This window comes from Acipenser ruthenus, chromosome 5 (genome assembly GCF_902713425.1).
Source record: "Acipenser ruthenus chromosome 5, fAciRut3.2 maternal haplotype, whole genome shotgun sequence".
In the NCBI taxonomy this organism is placed as follows: Eukaryota; Metazoa; Chordata; class Actinopteri; order Acipenseriformes; family Acipenseridae; genus Acipenser; species Acipenser ruthenus.
The window spans coordinates 32,644,372-32,669,307 of record NC_081193.1 but is presented as its reverse complement, the minus strand read 5'-3'; the positions used below and the strand labels follow the sequence as shown (position 1 = coordinate 32,669,307).

Sequence of the window (24,936 nt, the reverse complement as noted above, 5' to 3'; positions counted from 1 at the left end):
ATCAGCGACTAAAAAAAAAAAAAAGTCTCTTTTTTGTCTCCTTTCTTCAGCAGCCTGCCTCGCTTGCGTTGCAGGCTTGCTTCTTTACTGTCTGTCGTTTGTGTGCAACTGCTTGTGCAGTATTGGCTACACTTTTAGGGAGAACACAGTTCCTCTGCCGAGGCTGGGCTCTGCTATAAGCCTGCCGTTGAGCGATTGCGCCGGCTGCTTATGTGCAGCTGGGCAAAAATAAATTATTTCCTAATGTTGTTATGCGTCCACTTGTGTGTGATCAGATCACACGATCTCGCTTGGTCTGCGTTGTTCTGTGAATTAGCTGCACTGCAGTTTAAAAAAACAAAACCAAACAAAAAGCAGCTAGTCAGCCATGTTTTTCCTCCACCGGGGCTGCGTTGTTACCTGCCCTGCTGTACAGTAGACCTTGCCGGCTGCCTCAGCCGCCCACCCCAGTGTGTCGGGCCCAGTGTGTCTCGGCTTGCTTCGTTAGAGGGCACAAAGAAGCTGGGCTTGGCAGGGTTTCCCCTGGTCAACTCCACCATTGAAGCCTTAGTCAAGTCTCCGCTGGTGGGGGGTTTGCCAAGGACCCTGTGTGCCCGAACCAGCAGTGCAGGGTTACGGAGGCACACTTGGCATCCTCAGGGAAGCACCGCTCCCAGAGCCGGTGGCTTCCGTGTTGCGTCTCATCTCCGGCACGCTGCTCCAGATCTCCTTAGGCCGGAGCCTGGCAAGCCTGGTGGTAACTCACAGACAGCTATGGCTGTCACAAGCGAGGGTCCCAGACACAGACAAGGCGGCGCTACTAGATGCGCTGATATCCCCGGGTTATAACTTTGGGCCAGCTGCGGAGGAGATCTTGCAGCGCTCCCACCATGAATGTGAGGCATGTCGGCAAGCTACTCCCTCCCTGTGCCGGCAGGTCAAGCCATTGGCAACCTCCTCACGCACGCACCATTACCAGGACAGTCCCAGTTCACACGGCTCTGCTGGGTGTTCTGAGGCACCACCTACAGGCCACCGTGGTAGCAGGAAACCGGGCCCCCTCGCAAGACAGGGTAAACGCAGGGCATGGGGCACCAACGCAACAGCATTCTAGTCGGTAGTTCCAGGGCTGTCACCCTTGGCAGCCTCCTCAGTGTGCCCCTCCTTGTGGCCTCAGACCCCCTGCGGAGAGGGGTTCTATTCTCTTTCTTTACTTTCTGGTGCCAAAGAAGGATGGCGGCTTTCACCCCATCCTAGACCTGAGACTCCTCAACGAGTTTTTGAAGGAGAAGAGGTTCCAAATGCTGACAGGAAACTACTTCCGCTTCGCCTTTCAGGGAAGCGTTTACGAGTTTTCCATGCTACTGTTCGGCCTCTCCTTAGCTCCTTGTACGTTTTCAAAGTGTGTGGATGCTATCCTGGCTCCCTTGCGGTTGCAGGGGATCAGAGTATTAAACTACCTCGACGACTGCTTAATTTGTTCCCAGTCCCGAGAAGGAGCAGTGGCCCCACGGCAATTGTGACAGAGCATCTGGCGAGGCTGGGCCTCACCATCAACGATGCAAAGAGTTGGCTTACACGAGTACAGTGCACAACATACTTGGGGCTCCAGCTGGACTCCAGTACGATGCGCACATACCTGTCGGCCGACAGGGTAGCAGCTATTCAAGGTTGCATCTCCTGGTTTCGACAGGGATCAGAGGTCATTTTGGTGTGGTGTCAGAAATTGCTGGGTCTGATGGCCGCAGCTGTATCAGCCATCGAGCTGGGCTTACTTCGAATGTGCCCGCTTCAAGCATGGCTCAATGCGTTGCATCCAAAGCACGACAGACACCGTCGGCTGACAGTGTCGAGCTCGTGTTCGACAGCCCTGCGCTGGTGGAGGTGTGCCTCTCACCTGCGGCCCCATTGATTCAGTATCTCCGGGTGCGCATTTCTTGGCAACCCAGTTTCTCATGGGTGCTTGGCGATTACACCCTCCAAGGAGGGTCATTCTCCCTGAATGGAGCCTTGATATTGTACTGGAGGCTGTCACGAAGGCCCAGTTTGAGCCCATACACGCCACAGAGTTGAAGTACCTGTCTATGAAGACAGCCTTCCTCTTGGCTATCACCTCCGCGAAGTGGGTCAGTGATCCACAGGCGCTATCGATACACAGCTCCTGCATGCGTATTTGGGAAGATGGCAGCGGGGTGTCACTACGTACAAACCTTGCTTTCCTCCCTAAGGTGACCACAGCCTTCCACATGAATCAGTCTGTGGAACTGGAGTCTTTCCATCCACCTCAGTTTTCTTCGGAGGATAGGAGATTGAACTTCCTCTGCCCGGTGCGGACATTGAGGTGTTACTTGGGTAGGACAAGAGCTCTGCATGTTGTTTGTCTGTCACGGTATATGGACCCTAGGACAGCCCCTCTCGAAGCAGCGACTGTCGCACTGAATTGTGTCAACTGCATACGTTAGTGCTGGCTTGCCCCCACCTGGGAGGGTAGCTGCGCATTCTACCAGAGGGTTGGCCACATCTTGAGTCCTCTTTAGAGGGGCCTCGCTGTCCGATCTCTGTACAGCAGCTAGCTGGGCTACACCACATACTTTTTTTAGGTTCTCTCGCCTTAATGAGATAGATCCTTCCTTGCCTTCATTAGGCACGAGGGTCCTTGAGGTTACACACTCGAACCACTAACCTTGGGTTATGTGGTTCTGACGCGCCCCTCGTATGCTGCAGTTCTGTCTCCCTTGTGACTGCTCTGGTATACTTTCCCATAAGTATGTTGTTGGTCGTCTTCGAATTGAAAGGGAATGTTAGGTAAGTTACCGTAACCCTGGTTCCCTGAAAGAGAAGACTACCAACAAACCTTGCGAGGTCACATTGGTTCGATGGGTAGGCGGGACCGAGGACATCACCCCAGGAAAGGGCCCATCGACAGCTCTGATATAAAGAGCTCAGTAATACCTACCAACAGGCAGGCATATCCCATAAGTATGTTGTTGGTTGTCTTCTCTTTCAGGGATCCAGGGTCACGGTAAGTAACCTAGCGTTTTTTCATTACAATGATAACAGCATGAGTGGAAACTTATCTACTTAACTGGGTTTACTGTGTTATGGATAAATGCAGTGAAGCTGGCAAAATAAAGAAAGAATACAAAAAAACTAACAGCTGTCTGATGTAAAGGTGTTTACAAAAAAACATGTATATCTAGTATATCCATTACACCTATAAATACTTTATTTGCCTGCTGAGTAGGGATAAAAGCCATTTAGGCTGCCAGCAAAGCAAGCTATTATTGTGGAAAATGTTAAATCTCCCCACTCTATTGGTACAGTGGAGCTGTGTAATGTTGTACATTATCTCAACAGTTATCCAAGTAAAGTGAATAAAGATTCATGGAACAGCGCACATGTGATCCTAATAATACCATGAATTGATCAAGAATATTTTGGGAAATTTGGATGCTTTTCAGGATCGCCAAATGACATCTTGTTGTCCAGATGCCCCAAAGCATAAATCTAGTAAAAGCTCTGCAGATTGGGGCACGTTAGGTCAGTACTTGGGGCAATGGCACAGATGCTGCATGTTTGCTTTCAAGTTAAAAGTAGGTCATTTTAAGACTGTGGTTTTAGATGCTCAGAAATAATGGCATAACAATCACATTCTGGTTATGAGTTCATTTTGGATACATTGCGTAGTACCTAATAAAATAAGAATCTCTCCTAGTGAATCAAGCACAAGGTAGTACTGCAAGGTCGATTTCTTTCATACTGTCACTCTGAGGCACTCTAATCCTGTGGAATCTTGGACCTGAATCCACCAAATTCAGTGCATCCGTCGAAAGCACGGTTTGGAGAGTAAAGACCCTCTTATGTAAATGTTGGTGTACCTGTAATTTCAGTACACATATGACTACTTTAAACAACTTTACTATTCTATGAAGGTAGTGTCTCCTTAAAATTGTAAAAAAGCAATGTGTCACTATTGTACAACAATATATTTTTTTTAATAATGCTTAATTTTGACACAGATGGTTAGTAATATTTACAATTTCTAAAAGCGAATATTTTACTTTAAAAGTGCACAAGAGGAAAATGCAAGTATTGCAAAGTTACTCTTTACCATGTAACCAACAAGTGAGAGGTTTGTAATGTTAACAGTGGCTTCTGGTTTGGTGTTTATGATGAGCTGTATAAGGTAATATCCTACAGAAAGGATTATAGTGTAAGGCAATTTCTGGTTGTCATACAATGTATGTGTATGCGTTGATTACAGGTTTTAAACCAAATCTTAAAATGAAATCAAAGTTGCTGAAAAAATATTTATCAACTGCTTCCCTCTTTTACATATGTTGGCTTTTTCCAAAATATTTGTTCTTGTTTGTGTGTGGGGGATGGTTGTCAATTGTAATTGCATGCTTTGATACAGATTAATTCCCTAATTTGTTTAGCAGCAGCTACAGAGGAGCCAGAGGTGATACCAGATCCAGCCAAGCAAACGGAAGTGGTGAAGATTGCTGGCATAAGCGCTGGAGTTCTCGTTTTCATCCTGCTCCTCCTGGTTGTCATATTAGTTATCAAGAAGAGGTAAGTGGATAACGTCTCTGCCGGAGTTTTCCATGTGCATAACAATCTGGAGACTATATAAAATACACATAGCTTTTGTCATGTCCTTCACATGTAAAGCTCCTCACCAGGTCTCTTGTAAGGTATGGGGTTTAGTTTTCTTCCCGGGTCAATTACAGTAATTTTAAAAATGCAGTATCAATCTGAAAAAGTCATGTGAAATTGGAAATATTTACATCTATAAATCGTATATAATCTCTGAATTGAAATAACAACAGAAATTGGCGAGGCGCACAGTAATAGTGTGTTAGTTTGGATGCATGATTTAAATCTGACAAGAACTCTTTTGATTGCATTGGCTTTTGTGAAATAAACAGACAATATTAATAACCTACTCAATGCTATGGCATGTCACAATAACATTATGGGATAGATATACTAAGATGGGCTAATCGGAGCACAAACATACCACAATTTCATTGCGACACTTGGCAAAGTATACATTTTGTCCTATGTACTAAGAGAAACTATGTTAACTTATGTTACTGTAAGTCGACCTGGATAAGGGCGTCTGCTAAGAAATAAATAATAATAATAATAATAATAATAATAATGAAGGGAGCCGTAATATACTAATTTAAATAGTTGCTGCATCATCTTAGCGAGATCTCTAGCATTATATGGGCAGCAGTGTGGAGTAGTGGTTAGGGCCCTGGACTCTTGACCGGAGGGTTGTGGGTTCAAGGGACACTGCTGCTGTACCCTTGAGCAAGGTACTTTCTCTAGATTGCTCCAGTAAAAACCCAACTGTATAAATGGGTAATTGTATGTAAAAATAATGTGATATCTTGTAACAATTGTAAGTCGCCCTGGATAAGGGCGTCTGCTAAGAAATAAATAATAATAATAATATACATTGCAACAGTCGTGTGACTGTTCATATAAATAGCGGGAATTGAGTTGTGGTTTGCTGCAGCAGAGGGTGCCCGACGGATAACGTCTATACATGCAAGGGTGCAAATAATAATACTATCAGGAATCAAATAATATATATATATAGACACACACACACACACACACACACAGTTGTAGTCAAAGGTTTACATACCCAAATGGAAACGTATAATTTCTAGAAATTTCTCAAACAAAGAATTTTAGGAAAAATCATTTGTAGCACAAGTTTTGCTTTTGTGGATTCAAAAGGATTCATACCCTTTAATGCTATGAGATTATTGTAAAATGCTAGAAATTTCAATATGATAATGCAGATCCTAGGGTTGCTTGCATAAACATGGATTAGTTACTTCTCCAGAAGTAGTTATTCCGAGAGTAAAATTGGGTTGCAGGAGAGAAGATTAACAGATGAGTTATTACTCTCAGAGTTAAAATTAATCAGAGGAGTAAATTGTACAAATAGAATAAAGTGTTCAACATTCCAATCCGGTAGACATTATTTTTTTAGTGCGGAGGTAAACTTTAGTGAGGTAAGTGTCACATGTAAATAAACTGTACTAAACTGTGTTAATCACAATATGTTTGTACTGTATTAGAAAACAGTATATAACAACGGCGATATCCGTTGCTTTCCACACCATCGATCTCTTATCCCCTTTCACTACGCTAGGCCCCTTTTCAATCCCTGATATTTTCCTTTGTAGCAGAACCGTTCTAAACTTCTTTTCTCAGTTAAGTATAGTTATTTTTTCACCATGGTATCAAGGTATCTTTTCCACCTGTCTCTTAGTCTCGGACAGAGATGCGCAAGGCAATAATAATAATTAACGATATCGACACATTGTAGCATACGCAATTTCTAGCATTATATTTACACTTCGTAAAGAGTACCTTTTTTTATATAATGTAATCTGAAGTAATGTTTATTGGCTGTTGGCGATTTTGAGATTATACACGTAATGGAGGAAACATCTTAAAAACAACTTTGTAATGCAGGTAACAGTGACAAAACATAAATCCATCTTATTTTCGAACGTTTTATAACATAAAGCCTATAAAATTTAAATAACAGCTTGCTAAATACAAATTTAGATAAATAAACAGAATTACACTAACCATGGCAACCTACCTTTATTTATTTTATCTAGATATGGAAACAGTAACAAAAAGACAAAGGGGGAAAAATTACAGCGATTTAGAAAAAAAATCTTCTTGTAGAAATTATCAGGCAGTTTAAAGAAACTACAGAGGACAGGAATCATGACATGAGAACTGAGGAGAGAAAGAAAAAAGCATGGGTGGAAATAGAGAAGCAGTTTAGTGCGGAGGAATGGGTTACAAAAAGGTCGGTAAAACAGCTACGGGTGGCATGGAAAGAATTGAAGCAAAAGGCAAAAAAAGAAATAGCAAAAGAAAGAAGAGAAAAAAATGGAACTGGAGGCAGACCTGTAGAAAGACAGACCGGCCCCCTGTCACTCACAATTAAAGGGATTACCCCCAAAAACTTTGCCTATATTGAAGAGGTACCAGATAGCGATATGAGACAGGAAGAAATAAGAATAGCAGGCACACCTCCAGAATCGGTGTCAGGTAAAGTGTGTGTGTGTTTTTTTGTTTGTTTTGTTTTTTTCATATTAAAATACCTGAACAAAATTACAATTATAATCTTTATTAACACATGATAACAGCTAAGATTATACAAATTGTGTGTGTGTGTGTGTTTTTTATAGTTCAAGACCAATTAATTGTTCAGGATCCAGGTACTATAGTAGGCACTGACACTACTGAAAACTGCACACACAGCCCACAGCTCTGCAAAAAAAAGAGAACAGACAGCAGCATGTTTGTAAACCTCGCCAAAGAAGTGCTCCTTGTGAGAAAGGAGGTGTTCCTAAAAGAACATGAACTGTGCATTAGGATACTAATTGAAGAGGCAGAAATGAAAAGAAACGAGCATAGCTTAAAAATGGAGATATTAGAATTAATGTTACAGACGATCCGGAGTCTGAGGATTTTGAGCTATTTAGTTTTTTTAACAAGTGCTCATCATAAGGATATAAATCTGATTGTATGTACTTAAGTTCCAATGACTTATTGTACATTGTATTGAATGCTTTCAAGCAACATGTGTAGTTCCTATTTATTGTTGAATTGGAATCAGTAGTTTTAAAAGTTCTTGTTAGATTTTAGTTACATTGTATTTTTCACAAAATTCTTCTCTATTGCCTAAAATAATTAGTTTCCTTCCCCATAACTGTAATCATCTACTGATCAAGCCAATTGTAATTATTAAATTATTTATTAATAAAATACTTTTTAAAAGTTTATTTTCTAGTTTACATGCCTTTAACCTACATGAATATACACATAATTTAGGTAGAAAATAGCATAATAGATGTAGATTTATAGTAGTGTGTGTAGATATGTTTATATGTTTTAAAACATGCTAGTTTGATTAAATATATTTAAATTCACTTTACGAAAAGTGCTGAATGATGAAAGCTCTCCGAGATACATTGATATCCTGTTGGGCCAGAACATGAACATCTTTATCAGCTTCCTGGAGTTCTCCTGCTAGTTTTGACATGTTGTGCAGAACTGCAACTGCCACAATTATTATGGCACGTCGAGATGGTCTAAATCTTAAACAGTTTCCAAGGCAGGCAAATCTTCTTTTCAATATTCTGAACAACCTCTCTATCACTGATCTTGTCTTATGGTGTGCTACATTGTAGCGATATTCAGCTCTGCTCTGTGGGTTTAGAAGGCGAGTGAGAAGAAATGGGGTACAAGCATACCCATTGTCCCCAAGTAGAACTCCAGCAATTTCACTAGATCTTCTGTGTAGGGAACTGTTTTGCCATATCCTGGAGTCATGAGTGGATCCTGGCTATGTGGCAACAATATCAAGTATTTTCATATCTGGCCCACCAACTATCTGCACATTTATGGAGAAATATCCCTTTCTGTTGCAGTATAGTTCTGCTTCAGGAAGACTCTGGCAGAATATTTTAACATGTGTACAGTCAATGCACCCTACTATCCCAGGAAAGCCAGCAAGCTCTATGTAACAGCCTTTCACAGCAGGTAGATCTTCCTCTCCTGGGAACTTTATTACCTGGAAGTGAAGGCTGGAAATTGCCTTGGCAACCCTATTTACAATTCTGCAGGCTGATGCCTCACTTACTCCTTGTAGGTCAGCAGATACTTTTATTTACACCGGATTACACCGATCTCTAAATACTCTTCCAGGTCTTGTTCAATATTCCAAATACTAAATGAAAGTAAGTAGCCTACTCCTCTACTAAACCAGCCTCTACCCAGGTTTAACTTACTCTTATTTACTACTTTAGTAAGCTTACTCAGCTGTGGTGAAAGCAGACTAACCTTGCTCTGCTGTTTACTCTACTGTTTACCTGAGAGTAGATACTCTTCAGTTACTCCACTTTTATGCAAGCCACCCCATATTCTAGAAAATTCTAGAAAATGCTGGATTGTAGGTGAACATTCTTAGAGAGTATAAAAGGGTTAGGCATAGGATGATTGCTGTCATTACCAATAAGTCAATGTGGGAAAACGTAAAGAGCTATCTAAAATTATTTGTTGTCATAAAGGTGGAGACGGATACAAGAAGATTTCCAAGCATTTTGAGTATCCCAATTTCAACTATTGTTTCTATTATCAAGAAGTATAAGACTCATGGTACTGTCACAACGCTCCCTCGTCTGGAAGAAAGAAGGTGCTTTCACCAAGAACAAGTAGAAGAATTGTGAGGAAGGTTAATAACAATCCGAGATTGACTGCCAAAGATATTCAAAGTGAATTGGCTGCAAGTAGGACTGAGGTTTCCATTTTAACCATAAGTCAAGTATTGCATGGTGAAGGTCTTAATGGTCACAGGCCAAGGAAAGAGCCACTCTTAGGAAAACATCACAAGGACAATCGCTTAAAGTTTGCAAAACAGCATTTGAATGATGGATATGAGTTCTGGTCAGAGGTTTAGTGATGAAACAACAACTGAGCTATTTGGTCACTTGGAGAAAGTCTGGTGAGGCGTACAAAGAAAAGTACCCCATATCTACTGTCAAGAATGGAGGTGGTAATATCTTTATATAGGGCTGTTCCTCTAATGGCACAGGAAATGTAGTTCCAAAACATGGTAAAATGGATTCCATAGCATACCAATAGATATTGGCCAATCGGATGAAACTCTCCGCTATAAAACTTGGTTTAAAGCACAAATGGACTTTCCAACACAACAACCACCCAAAACACACATCAAATCTACTTCAGAATGGTTAAAGAAAAATAAAATCAAGGTTCTGAAATGATCTTGTCAAAGTCCCAATCTAAATCCGATTTGAGAATCTTTGGTGTGAGTTGAAGATGGCTGTGCACAAGAAGTCCTCGGAATTTGAATGAACTAGTTGAAGAAATCACTAAAGAATCATGCCAAAAGCTTATTGACTAATATTCTAATCGTTTAAAAGAGGTTAGCATTGTTAAAGGTGCCTCAACTAGTTATTCATTTAATTTTCCTTGTCAGGGTATGAATACTTTTGAATCAGCATTTTTGGAGTTTCTAGAAATTATACATTTCTATTGGGGTATGTAAACATTTGACTACAACTCTGTGTGTGTGATATATATAAATCATAATATATATATATATATATATATATATATATATATATATATATATATATATATATATATATATATATATATATATATATAAATATATAAATAAATATAAATGAAGGGCAGTTTAATCTCATCAGATTCTATAATGGGGGCCCCCACCTTCATCCCCAAAAAGCTTTTTATGTTAATAAATAAATAAATATTCATTCCATATATTAAAATAGGGATAGAGTTGGAAAAAAATTGATTTTAATTTAAACATCAGTACAAATATCGGGGGTGGGGAAGAATCTCCGTATACACACTGTACGTGTGGAATATGATGCGTAGCAGTTCTGGTTTCTGATTAATAATGTCCCTGGCATGTATGATGAGCAGAATCTGTGAAAGTCAAAGCCACGTTTTCCCAAGTCAGCTGGTACTTTGCGAATGTTTGGGCAATCGCTGTGCAGACAGAAATGGTATCTACAGATGGTATGAACATGACATCAGCACAAAACAAGCCAGGTTTATTTGCCTTGAAATCATCAAAATAAAATCATTGACAGAACTAGGTGGTGCAAGCCATCGGGAGACACGTCAAAAATCACACTGGACATTTACATCAATGCATTCCATAGAAGTTTACCAACTAAAGCATCACCATTTTCTGTCATATTTCCGATTTAAGATTGTTGGCGTTAGGCAGTGTTTTAGCTGATGGACAGACTACTGTCGCACAAAGTCACCAATACATACCTCTCTACAATAAACAGTGGCTGTCCAGCAAAGTGCAGCGCTCTGACAAACTCATTATTTTTATTTTTATTTATTTATTTCTTCGCAGACGCCCTTATCCAAGGCAACTTACAATTGTTACAAGATATCACATTATTTTTATATACAATTACCCATTTATACAGTTGGGTTTTTACTGGAGCAATCTAGGTAAAGTACCTTGCTCAAGGGTACAGCAGCAGTGTCCACCACCTGGGATTGAACCAACGACCCTCCAGAGCCCTAACCACTACTCCACACTGCTGCCCCACGCTTTATTTTCAGTAAAGCGTGTGTAAAAGCCACATAAATGGATTGCTTGTCTCTCAGTTAACACTCTTGTTTTAGTTTAATGTGTTGCTTATTTGTTAGTATGTTCTTTTACTGTCAGCGCGAACATGTACTTCAATGCAGCACTATTTGCAGCTCTATGCATCCTGTCTCATGTTCGCCTCAAAAATGCATTGAGCACAACTGTCCATGCACGAGAAAAAGCAATGCGACTATTGCGACAGGTGCAACACTTAGTACATCTACCCCTATGCATCCTAAGTATTTTTTTTATGATATTTGAATAACTGCTTAAAGTAAAATTTGAGAAAACATTAGCACCATCTATTGGATTTTTCCATTCATTGCATCCTCATTGATGATTATGGTATTAAGTAAAGCTTGGTATCTTCTGACCTAAAATACACATAAAATGTAATATCCTTTTTTTTGCCAAAAAAAATTCTTAGGGATAGATTAGATTAGCAACTACAGGCATGGCTATTACAGCTGTTATATAATTTATATAATGCTATGATCTGTTAGCCTTAATGTGAAATCCAAAGCCAGACAACTCACTAAGGTGTGAATTTCTTTTTTTTTTTCAATTTAAAATATCTGCTTTAACTTTATTATCTATTTGACTTCTATGCTAAACTGTATACATCCCAAGCTTCCACATTTTTAAAGCAAAACAATTGTTAACCAAAAAAAGAGATGAGAGTAGAGAAGTTTTAGAATATATGACGGTGAGAAAATAATACAAAAAAGCAGAAATAGCAGAATGGAGATGGCTGTGATGCTGTATACCAAGCACTGACAGAACAGGAGGCAAATCATGCTGATGTGTAATGAATATCTTCAAATGAATACTAATTGGCAGAACAATCTAGGGGCCTCCCAAGATTGTTCTGCCAATTAAGATGAATTTAAAAGGCTTTTTGGCTCATTTAGACTTTGCCATGGCTTGATTTACCTTCTGCACCACTATCTGCCTGTGTCTTGTATGTGTAGCATTGTGTGCTTAATTTATATATATATATATATATATATATATATATATATATATATATATATATATATATATATATATATATATATATATACACAGTGCCTTGCATAAGTATTCACCCCCCTTGGACTTTTCCACATGTTGTAGTGTTACAACCTGGAATTAAAATTGATTTAATTGGGATTTTTACCATTTGATTTACACAACATACTTAACACTTTGAAGGTGCTAAATATTTTTTATTGTGACACAAAAGTTAATTAAACTAAAAAAAAAAGACATTTGTTGGTTGCATAAGTATTCACCCCCCTGAGTCAATACTTGGTAGAAGCACCTTTGGCAGCAATTACAGCTGCGAGTCTTTTTGGGTCTCTACCAGCTTTGCACATCTGGATCCTGCAATTTTTGCTCATTCTTCTTGGCAAAAGTGCTCAAGCTCTGTCAAGTTGGATGGGGACCGTTGGTGAACAGCAATTTTCAAGTCTTGCCACAGATTCTCAATCTGATTGAGGTCTGGGCTTTGACTGGGCCATTCTAAGACATTCAGGTTCTTGTTTTTAAACCACTCCAGTGTAGCTTTGGCTGTGTGTTTGGGGTCATTGTCTTGCTGGAAGGTGAACCTCTGACCCAGTCCTAGGTCTCTTGCAGACTGAAACAGGTTTTCCTCTAGAATTTCCCGGTATTTGGCTCGATCCATCTTGCCCTCAATCCTGACCAGTTTCCCAGTCCCTGCCGATGAAAAGCATCCCCATAACATGATGCTGCCACCACCATGCTTCACCGTGGGGATGGTGTTCTCAGGGTGATGAGCAGTGTTGGCTTTGCGCCACACATAGCGTTTTGCGCTAAGGCCAAAAAGTTCAATTTTGGTCTCATCAGACCACAGAACCTTTTTCCACATGTTTGCTGTGTCTCCCACATGCCTTTTGGCAAAATCCAAACAGGATTTGATATGGTTTTTTTTCAGCAATGACTTTCTTCTCGCCACTCTTCCATAAAGCCCAGCTTTGTGGAGCGTCCGGGTTATAGTTTCCCATGGACGGTTTCTCCCATCTCAGCTGTGGATCTCTCCAGCTCCATCAGAGTTACCATTGGCCTCTTGGTTGCTTCTCTGACTAATGCCCTCCTTACCTGGTCACTGAGTTTTGGTGGACGGCCTTCTCTAGGCGAGGTTGTGCCATATTCTTTCCATTTTTTAATAATGGATTTAACGGTGCTCCGGGGGATGTTCAAAGTTTGGGATATTTTTTTATAACCCAACCCTGATTGGTGCTTCTCCAGAACTTTATCCCGGACTTGTTTTGATAGCTCCTTGGTCTTCATGATGCTGTTTGTTTAGATATGCTCTCTAACAAACTCTGGGGCCTTCCAGAAACAGGTGTATTTAATCTGAGATCATGTGACACTTTAATTGCACACAGGTGGACTCCATTCAACTAATTATGTGACTTCTGAAGGCAATTGGTTGCACCAGAGCTTATTTAAGGGTGTCACAGCAAAGGGGGTGAATACTTCTGCAATCAAGACTTTTCAGTTTTTTATTTGTAAATAATTTTGAAAAATATGTAGATTTTTTTCCCCACTTCGACATTATGGACTATTTTGTGTAGATCAGTGACAAAAAATCCTAATTAAATCCATTGTAATTCCAGGTTGTAACACTACAAAATGTGGAAAAGTCCAAGGGGGGGTGAATACTTATGCAAGGCACTGTGTTCATACACACACACACACACACACACACATATATATATATATATATATATATATATATATATATATATATATATATATATATATATATATATATATATATATATATGGGTTATAGGTAGATATGCAAATAAAGCATTACAAGAGCCAATCAAATCTCGTGAAAGTTGCCCAACGGCTTCTACATTCACAGCGTTTTAAAAGTCAAAATACAGTAGCTGCATACGTTTCGCCCTTTTTGGGGCTCATCAGTACAACTGTATTTTGATTTCAGAAAGGCTCAGGAGAGTAAGTAAAAAGAAGTAGCTTTTGAGTTAAGGTGAGTGAAATCAATAAATTAAAAAACAAATGGGTTATAGGGAGCCAATCAAATCAAGAGCCAATCAAATCGCGTGAAAGTTGCCTAACTTTTACAAGTTGCCTTGTAATGCTTTATTTGCATATCTCCCTACAACCCATTTGTTTTTTAATTTATTGCTTTCACTCACCTTAACTCGAAAGCTACTTGTTTTTACTAATATATATATATATATATATATATATATATATATATATATATATATATATATATATATATATATATATATATATATATATAATATTCTAATGCCATATAATCCAAACACAACATACTGTAGCAATCTCGGTTAACACAGGCAGGCGCATCACTCAGGGGGAGGCAATCCACACACAGGCGGAGGGCAGGCGCGAACCCGGGACCTCTTGCACTACAAATGTGTTTTTTCATGATGTGCTTTTGCACTTGAGACTGCAGCTTAAAAGTTTGTTTTGTGAAAATATTTGAAATGACAAAACAGTGGACATACTGCAGCAGCTTTGAATTGTATTTCATAAATAACAATGTCAGTGTATCTAGCTATTTCTACCATGCTATCTGAAGAAGGTGAAAGCCAAAGCATTGTAGCCAATTATTAAAGTAGTGGGTTTTCAGTTTATCAATTATATGAGTATTTCCTGTATCTGAGTATCAACTGATGGATCTTGATTCTCCTTGGATATAGAGGTGTTTGCTGCTTTTGAATTCTATCTCTATTATGTGCATGTACAAAAGGCTTTTCTTTTTTCAATAAGAAACAGTTCTGTTTGGTCTATTCAACCGGGCTCTGGACTCTTGACCGGAGGGTTGTGGGTTCAAAGCAAGGACTTTACCTAGATTGTTCCAGTAAAAACCCAACTGTATAAATGTGTATTTGTATGTAAAAATAATGTGTAAAAAAACATAGTGATATCTTGTAACAATTGTAAGTCACCCTGGATAAGGGCGTCTGCTAAGAAATTAATAATAATAATATATGCTGCGTACATAAGTGGAATAAAACATGCTTGACCTTCCAACGAAGAACATGCTGTAGATTTGAGAGTTTTGTGAAGAGATAGGAAATGAAGAAATCTGGTTCATCTCAAGTGAATGTGTTGATTTTGTATGAAGATAAACTGATGAGAGAGGATATATTGGGCTTAAATTTGAATGCAATTTATGATACTATTTCTTAAGTAGATTTGTTTGTTAAATGGATAATGTGTTGACATACAGTGTTTCATTGTCAATAATTAACAAGATGCAATGAGTAATTAAAGTAATTCATTGCCAATAATTACTAAAATGTAAGGAGTTATTTTAATATTAAAATGAAAAAAAAAAACATAATTGGATTCCAATTGCATAATACGCCAGTTTAATTATGTCATGTGAATTTTTACAACATCAGAAATACCATCCGTTATTATGTCCATGCAAATTGGGAGATACTGCATCTTTAAAATGTACCAGGGAGTGATTTAATTGAAATACGTTTTCTAAATTGTTTTTCAATAGGCAATAACTTTGTATTATATAATCATACAATCTAGCTTTTTACAAATGTTATTTACTATATTATTATGGTTACTGTGTATTGATTGTCTTGGTGCAAGTCTCCAAGACATGTGGTAGATTAAAATAGGTTTTAAACATTGACATTAATGCATGGTTGAAATATATAATCCATTACAATTATTATTTTTTGTTTATTTAAGACTGAAATAAATACATATTGCATGCAATTATCTATAATGATTTCCTGCACAACCAGTTTTTAATAACTAGTTCAATTGCACTCAGTGTAATAAGAAAATCATGAACAAATTGAAATGCTAACCAAATGAATGGTTGTTAACTCACATTATTTTCTGCTTTGTTGCTATAACTGATTCACACTTTGCATTCACCAATTAATCTTGATTCTACTGTCTCTGATTTGCTTGCCAGGAGGAGCTACTATTCTTATTCATATTACCTGTAAGTAGAAAACGGGTGCATTTTTACAGTACTTTTAAAATATTTTAAAGATGCAGTATCCTTTTTTCAATGAAAAACACAGAAAAGTCAGACAATTACATAAAGAAAAAATACATCATACATTGGTCGCCCAAACACTGGTATCTTATTCAAAATAACTTGTTTTAACATTTGAAAAAAGAATGCTGCATTTGTTTATGCATTCATTTCAATATGTCTTCTTAGCCATAATGTTTGAAAATTACTTTTCTACAAAGTGATTAATACATCTACCTTAGAGTAAGTAGGTTCTGAATAATTCCTCCCCCCCCCCCCCTACATTTTCCTTACTATTCTATAGTTGCAATCGTTCGGAGTGGTTGTGTTGCTAAAATATTCATATTTTGTTATTATTTCTCTAAATCTGCCTTTACCTTCAAATCCTGTGACACTGGCTTTTCGATTCACGTTATCACATGATGTAAATGGAATGAAGAAGGCTGTTCAGTCTCAGGAATTAGGATTTTTAGACAAGCTCAAAACCAGGCAAAGGCAAATTTAGAGTAAAACGATAATGCCTCAATATCAGAGCAAAATAACTCAATTCGTAATTACTGCCAACACCAAAAATAGTGAAATTGTGAAAAGCAATCAAATACATTGCAAGCTGCTTGCACCTTTTAAACTCTACAGCAAAACTCAGTTGTGGAAAAAAGTGGCTATTTTAAACAGGTAATTTGTTGTAATTGCATTGTACTATTAAATCACAACACAGACTTTGATATATGCCCCTTTTACTGGCAAATGTAATTACAGCAGCAGGGGGCAGTCTCTTAATACAGAACTAATGTATGTGTTTGATATTGTTATATGTAAAAAAAAAAAAAAAAAAGCTATTTAATTGCTTTGAAAAAGGTATTAAACTCCTGTGTGAAACAAAGTATTAATTTTGAAGGAATGAAACTGTTGTTACCATGGCTACTGCTGTGTGTGCCTATTTACTGTTAATTTTATTTTCCAGATAAGTGGAAATTGCTATATGCAACAGATAATTAGTTTCATAATACCATAACAAGAAATAAAACAATTTCACAGCTCCTGCCAAAACCTCCACCTGCTTGCTTTTTTTATGCAAAGGAGATAATCTTGATGAATTGTTTTCACTTTTGTCTGCCTTAGGTTCAGGCTTCAGTTATTTTTTTTCTCTCTCAATTTTTTGATTCACATGTTTTCTACATGCTTATATTGGTATTGTTGGAGTCTGAGCTATTGAAACACGCATATTTATAAAATGACACAAGATTAATATACACAAGTTGCTTGTAAAGTCTCATTTAAGTGACAACACATTTGTTTACTTCCCCTTTATATTCAGCATTATAGAATTGAAATTGATGTAAATGTTAGGTATATGTGTGAGAGGTGCTTTTCGAAGTTATTTTTAATATAGCTTTGAGTTGAATCTGTGTGGTTTTCTTCAAGCTGAAAGTCTTTTGTAATCTTGTAATCACCACAATGAAGTATTGATTTTACCATTAAGCCTGCCATAGAAGTGCTAGCCAAGGGAGTTAACTTGGTTACATTTTCTCATTAATCCCTTTTGTAATCAAATATTGTTGTGTTATTAATCACATCAGTCAAGTTGCTGTCAAAAAAACAAGGTGAGACAAGGTGCAAACTTCCAAAATTAATGTAAAGAAAGGTACAAGGCTAGGAACTAAAAATATGAACCTGGTTACTTTTTTTTGACTGTATACTGTACATTAAATCATTAGTCAATTACAGGTCGAGATCCTGAATCTGCAGTAATGTAAGTTATCAGCAATAAGGGGTGTGTGTGTTTGTGATAATGTTTCTAAATGTCCACATGCAGCTGATCACTACATTGATTTTTGGTGAATTATAGAAAACTTGCCAAGAAGCGGAAGGATGTCATTGGAACCACCCGTCAGGAGATGACTCACATGGTCAATGCAATGGACAGGAGCTATGCTGATCAGAGCACTCTGCATGCAGAGGATCCCCTGGCTGTCACCTTCATGGACTCACACAACTTCAGCAATAGGTGTAAGTACCAGGAATGTTCAGGGACAAAACACCAGATATTGGATACGTGTGAGAAAGTTGTGATGCGTTTCCTTTGCAGTGGGAAAACATTTTTTACATTTCTGTAGCATTGGAAATGCATTTTTTTTTTTCTGTGTCTGCATATCCTTTTAACGGAGGTTATTAAAACCACACTGAGTTATGACTGTTTCATTTTTTGCAGTTTCCTTTAGTATGTCGGAGAGAAATTACATTTAGTGATGCAAAGAAGTGCAACCAGAAGCAGAAAAAAGTTTGTTTTCTTGACGATAGGACTGATGTCTCATGTCTGTCAAATGTATTTATTTGGCATTGGTGCTTTATTTACTACAAAGAAACAGCAAGTTTATGTTTGATATGTATGATCTTAACTGATGCCATTTTTTGGCTTTTGCAAGCTCTTTTTGCATTTTTTAATATCTGTACTGGGTAGAAACTGTTTACTAGCCAGTAAATGTATTGTAAAAGTTTTGCTATTAGTAAGCCCATCCATGAAACTGACACAAAACACTTTATGATTTAAATGGAAAAACACCCACAACATCTAAAACAAATGACTAGTTACAACAACACTTACAACTAGTAGCAAATAAATATAATATATTTCTAATTGCAGTTCTGATCTTTTATCTAAATTTATTCAAATTTATTCAAGTCATTCTTCATTCATTTCATAATCATAAATTACAGCAATGGAAGCCAATTAGATCATTGAGATGTTGATTTTTAATTACATTAGTACCAGTAGTTTACGCAATGTAAGACTTAATGTTTTGTCAAGACCCCATATAATGTAATATTAATAATTTACTATCTTTTGAATGTAGAAAACATTACAATACACTGTGTCCAGAGGTCTCCAGTAACGGCAGTACATAAATTGGTGTGTTTAAACCCCTCCTCCTCCCCCCCCCCCCCCTCCAAAATAGTGGTTGTTTTTCTCTTCGTGATGAATAAGCAGTATGTGGCTTATTAAAAATACAAAAGGTAAACAGCTTTCTTCATGAGCTTTATTTTCCCACAGTGCCCAATGATCCACTTGTGCCGACTGCTGTGTTAGGTGAGGACCTAGTCCTTTGTCATCAGTTCCCGCATGGCTTGTGTTTCCTTGCATGCATTACATTTCTTTTCATATATTGTCCATGGTGCCGTTGGGGAGGGATTTATTTAGGGGGAATTACGGGCCTGTTCTACAAATAGATAATTGCTGCACACTTATCAGAAATTGCAGATATCTACTCTGTCTGAACTGTGCTGTAAAGCCAGCTTAATACAGACAAAGGGTGACACTTCCAATTGTTTCCAGTTTTTCAGAACAATATGTTCCTTATTCCCACAGCCAAAGCAATGCTGCATTGAAGTCATATCCGTTCTACAGTTAAGACATGGCAGATTTAAGACAAGACTCCTGAGGCCTTGAAACTGATCCAAGTTAATTGGTGTGCAGGGTCAAAACCTTTTGAACAGCCCCTGGCTTTGAATCCATATTAAACAACACCAGTGAACAGAATTGGCTTATTGCACTTAAGTTGAGATTTGCCTCTGGCCATTTTGTTTCTGAAGCTGTGAAAGAAATATTCCCAGAACTGCCAGTTTTAAGTTGTCTGTTTTTGTTAACAGACAACTGCATTTTCAAATTGGGCAAACAACATTGCTTCTATCCTAGCCAAATATCTCCAAAGACTGCACAAATATTAATGTTTAAGTCCAACTAATGTAATCGAACAATATCATTTTAGAAATAAAATGTAAAGATGATGACAGCAAAACAGAAGTTATCATAATATAGAAATATATATATTTTTTGGTGAAGAATTCATTACAAGTAATTGCTCTTACATGTATTCTACCGGACGTAATGCTAGCATTGACTTTTACCCGGGTTACTAATACTTGATTTAAGAATATAAGACTAGTCCGTGCCAGATGGTTTTTGTTGTTGTTTGTTTTAAAGTAATTTGTAATATTTTTTCAAATGTGCCTGGAAACCTGTGCTTAAAAATAATTGTACAGTAAGTACAAGAGGTGAGCTGCTTTGGAAATTAGTAGTTAGCCCTTTAAGAAAGGCAACCCCAGGCTACATTAGAAAAGTATCTGACATAGGAATAAGACCTCAGAGTCATTGGTTTAGACAGAATTAGGTATACGGCACAGCAGAAAAAACATGACTGATGGGGCCATGTGCCCTTTTCAGCTTGAACTTTGATGTAGAATGCAATTTTCAACAGTCTTATTTGGTCGACATTAAATGTGATTGTTTTCCTGTGGCATGTGGTGTTGTGTGATGTGCAGTTGGCTTTCATTTTGTTGCTACAGGCAACCACTGTAAGTAAAATGTATTATAGTGTATTTCAATTAAAAAGTAGTTGTATGTTTGTTACCAACATATCCATCTGATACCCATGTTGGTTTAGAAAGGTGTAATGTATTTATTTTTGCTGTAAATGTGACTTTGGCTTAACCCTTTTTATGTTTTTCTTTGGTGCCTCATTGGTAAAGTGCCAATAACTGGTAAGTGTGTTTTTTTAGCTATTTAAGCAAATAACCTTGTTCTTTTAAAAAAAAAAGTGTCTGGGGTCTGACTGCATTGTTGCTAAAATCACAAAACCAATCAAATATCTTATCAGAAATTAACTTTGAGAATAATAATGAGGCATCAGTAAGCCGGTTATAATCAGTAGATTATGTTTGACAGTCTTTGTGCCCAATTTAATTACAAAGCTTCATCACTTCTTATAGTACTTCTGCTTTTGTAATTAAGATTTTATTGATGGTTTCCCAGAAGCTGCATAAGTTGGATTGGTTATTCACGTAGGCTCACAAGGCAGGTGTTCCCTTCTCGCTAAACAATAAATGCCACAGTCCCAATAAAAAGGAAACTGGAGTTGACTGTAACAAGATTAAAAAAACAAAGTTCATGTTCCCAAAGAAAATCAGATCTGACACAGTACAATATAGTTGATATTGTTGCTTTTAATTTTGTGCAGCTGAAAGAACATGGCTCACTACAGTAGGTAACACATTTACCTTTGGAGGGTCAAAGGTTTAAATCCTGTCTGCGAGGAGAAGAGGCTGGAGAAAGTCACAATATAATTGTGTTTTTTTTGTTTCTTTGTTTATTTTTTATTTTAAAGGGGGTCAGGGGCTGTGTTTTAAGTAGAGCTGTGCAAGGGTTTTTACTCTCTTTTTCTCTCAACCTAATAAATTAGGTATTATGTTTTATATCTTACCCATCTACCTAAAAAAAGAAAAGAAAAAAATCTTTGTACAGATATAAAATTTAAATGTATGTACAATGATATTTCTGAAAAAAGTAAGTTATTTGAATCCCTTCTTAGCTTCAGTCAATATGCTGAAGTTCTCTCGTGACAAAAAGATCAAGCAGGGCCCTCAGTGCTGATTTTAAAGGATTAACCTAACTTCTGCAAATTATAATTAGAAAATGAAACAGATTTCCTAGGTAGCGGTACAGTAAGTTAGAAAGTAAAAGGCAAACGAAGGGGGAAGTAGAAAGTTTGTTGGCACTACTTAACTAGTTATTAAATATTGTTAACTTCAATAAAAAAAAAAAGTAAGATAGATTACACTTTGGAGGAGAAGGAAACTTCTCTAGTGTTTAGCTGTGTGTATTATGTATGTTTTTTGGGAACTGGATACAAAACATACTTCCAGTGTCTCAATTACAGTAATTCAGTCCTATAGAGACACAAGGGACAACAGCAAGATTGTTTACAGCTTACTATACTTGATGTCAATACCTGTAATAAATCTATTTTTGGGGGAGGGCGGGTAGGTGGGCAAATCAAACCTATTGCAATTCTGTGAATTTATCTGAATGCAATTCTGTTGTACAATTGGGTTAATATGTTTATTCAAAGTACTGTAGTTTCATGTCTGTATCAATATTATCTACAGCATTTTACAATCTGAACTGTAGTCATTTAAACCATCCTGAAGAGTTTACCAATTTCACTCCTCTGGAGCTTAATAATAAGTGAAATCTTGCAAATACAGTAGACTGATTCTCTGCTGCATGCAAGTTGTATTTAAGTGCTATATTTCCTTTCTTCAGATGAGAACCACACAGCAGCAGCAGCAGCAGCAGAGTCGAGCAGACTGCTGGATGTGCCACGCTATCACTGCGAAGGGACCGAGTCCCCCTATCAGACCGGACAGCTGCATCCTGCTATCAGGGTGGCAGATTTGCTGCAGCACATTAATTTGATGAAGACTTCTGACAGCTATGGATTCAAAGAGGAATACGAGGTTGGGTTCTACTGGGAACATTGTTATTGAATTTGCATAATCATTGCACGTTACAGAGTTGTGTACCAACCTAAACTACATCATTCTAAACAGAAGTAAAAACCCAGGTTTCAAAGTATTCCGTTACACCTCAACTTCAAATCCCCATCTCCACCTCCAGGATTTCAGTTAACCGGAGGTTTACAAAAAACATATGCAAAATTTGTGCCCTAGAGTTATTGAAACATTAATTCAATTTTCTATGATAGCAGTGTTTAATTTTTTTGTGCTTTAGTAAGGTAAATGGTGTTCCAGAAGTAAATGAAAAGTAGCCATATTTGGTCAGTTTGACAGCAAAATATTTGAATAGCAGATGACCATTTTGTAACCAGTATGGTAGTGTACTTAAAGGGGATCATTTTTTTTTTTATATCTAATGTGACGGTTTCAATATCAGTAATGTATGAAACCAAAAGGTTTTTGAAAAGCGCTCCAGTTTGCTCCCCAATAGCCTGTGCGTGCAAAGTTCAATATGCGGATTATCTATGTTCAGGAATTTAAAGTAATCTGCTCACGTTTATGTAAGGTTTCGTTAACTGACAGTGTTTCCTGCAGAGAAAGTCAGGTTTTTGTTTGTGCAGCACCAACCCATGTAGTTCATTTTAGTCTCTCTTCATGATTGGATCAGTGACCACAACTCATAAATGTGGGGTGCATTTCCTGTAAGCATGCTGGCTGTTCAGAGCAGATATCAAGAACTCTGTTGCAGCTTCGAAGCTTTTGCAGTCAAAAATATTAACATGCAGTATCCATTTAGCTTTTTTATGATTTACACACTTTAACGGTTGATTTGTTTTTATATATATATATATATATATATATATATATATATATATATATATATATATATATATATATATATATATACACAGTACTGTGCAAAAGTTTTAGGCAGGTGTGAAAAAATGCTGTAAAGTAAGAATGCTTTCAAAAATAGACATGTTAATAGTTTATATTTATCAATTAACTAAATGCAAAGTGAGTGAACAGAAGAAAAATCTACATCAAATCAATATTTGGTGTGACCACCCTTTGCCTTCAAAACAGCATCAATTCTTCTAGGTACACTTGCACACAGTTTTTGAAGGAACTCGGCAGGTAGGTTGGCCCAAACATCTTGGAGAACTAACCACAGTTCTTCTGTGGATTTAGGCAGCCTCAGTTGCTTCTCTCTCTCTTCATGTAATCCCAGACAGACTCGATGATGTTGAGATCAGGGCTCTGTGGGGGCCATTCCATCACTTCCAGGACTCCTTGTTGTTCTTATGCTGAAGATAGTTCTTAATGACTTTCGCTGTATGTTTGGGGTCGTTGTCATGCTGCAGAATAAATTTGGGGCCAATCAGATGCCTCCCTGATGGTATTGCATGATGGATAAGTATCTGCCTGTACTTCTCAGCATTGAGGAGACCATTAATTCTGACCAAATCCCCAACTTCATTTGCAGAAATGCAGCCCCAAACTTGCAAGGAACCTCCACCATGCTTCACTGTTGCCTGCAGACACTCATTCGTGTACTGCTCTCCAGCCCTTCGGCGAACAAACTGCCTTCCGCTACAACCAAATATTTCAAATTTTGACTCATCAGTCCAGAGCACCTGCTGCCATTTTTCTGCACCCCAGTTCCTGTGTTTTCGTGCATAGTTGAGTCGCTTGGCCTTGTTTCCATGTCGGAGGTATGGCTTTTTGGCCGCAAGTCTTCCATGAAGGCCACTTCTGACCAGACTTCTCCGGACAGTAGATGGGTGTACCAGGGTCCCACTGTTTTCTGCCAATTCTGAGCTGATGGCACTGCTGGACATTTTCCGATTGTGAAGGGAAATAAGCATGATGTGTCTTTCATCTGCTGCAGTAAGTTTCCTTGGCCGACCACTGCGTCTACGGTCCTCAACGTTGCCTGTTTCTTTGTGCTTCTTCAAAAGAGCTTGGACAGCACATCTGGAAACCCCTGTCTGCCTTGAAATTTCTGCCTGGGAGAGACCTTGCTGATGCAGTATAACTACCTTGTGTCTTGTTGCTGTGCTCAGTCTTGCCATGGTGTATGACTTTTGACAGTAAACTGTCTTCAGCAACCTCACCTTGTTAGCTGAGTTTGGCTGTTCCTCACCCAGTTTTATTCCTCCTACACAGCTGTTTCTGTTTCAGTTAATGATTGTGTTCAACCTACATATTGAATTGATGATCATTAGCACCTGTTTGGTATAATTGTTTAATCATACACCTGACTATATGCCTACAAAATCCCTGACTTTGTGCAAGTGTACCTAGAAGAATTGATGCTGTTTTGAAGGCAAAGGGTGGTCACACCAAATATGGATTTGATTTAGATTTTTCTTCTGTTCACTCACTTTGCATTTAGTTAATTGATAAATATAATCTATTAACA

General features: G+C 37.9%; 1 protein-coding gene across 15 annotated transcripts in view; it reads left to right on the top strand.

Annotated features, from left to right (window-relative positions):
• Positions 1-24,936, top strand: part of LOC117402914 (receptor-type tyrosine-protein phosphatase kappa-like) — a 206,625-nt gene that overhangs the window by 159,348 nt on the left and 22,341 nt on the right. For 8 of the 15 annotated variants that reach the window (XM_059024015.1, XM_059024013.1, XM_059024011.1 and 5 more), the window contains exons 14-17: positions 4,419-4,554; positions 16,152-16,181; positions 18,067-18,227; positions 22,318-22,511. In XM_059024015.1, coding sequence (XP_058879998.1) covers positions 4,419-4,554; positions 16,152-16,181; positions 18,067-18,227; positions 22,318-22,511 — 521 coding nt within the window. The remainder of the gene's footprint in view (positions 1-4,418; positions 4,555-16,151; positions 16,182-18,066; positions 18,228-22,317; positions 22,512-24,936) is intronic. The other 7 variants (XM_034004565.3, XM_059024017.1, XM_059024008.1 and 4 more) reach the window with 3 other exon arrangements.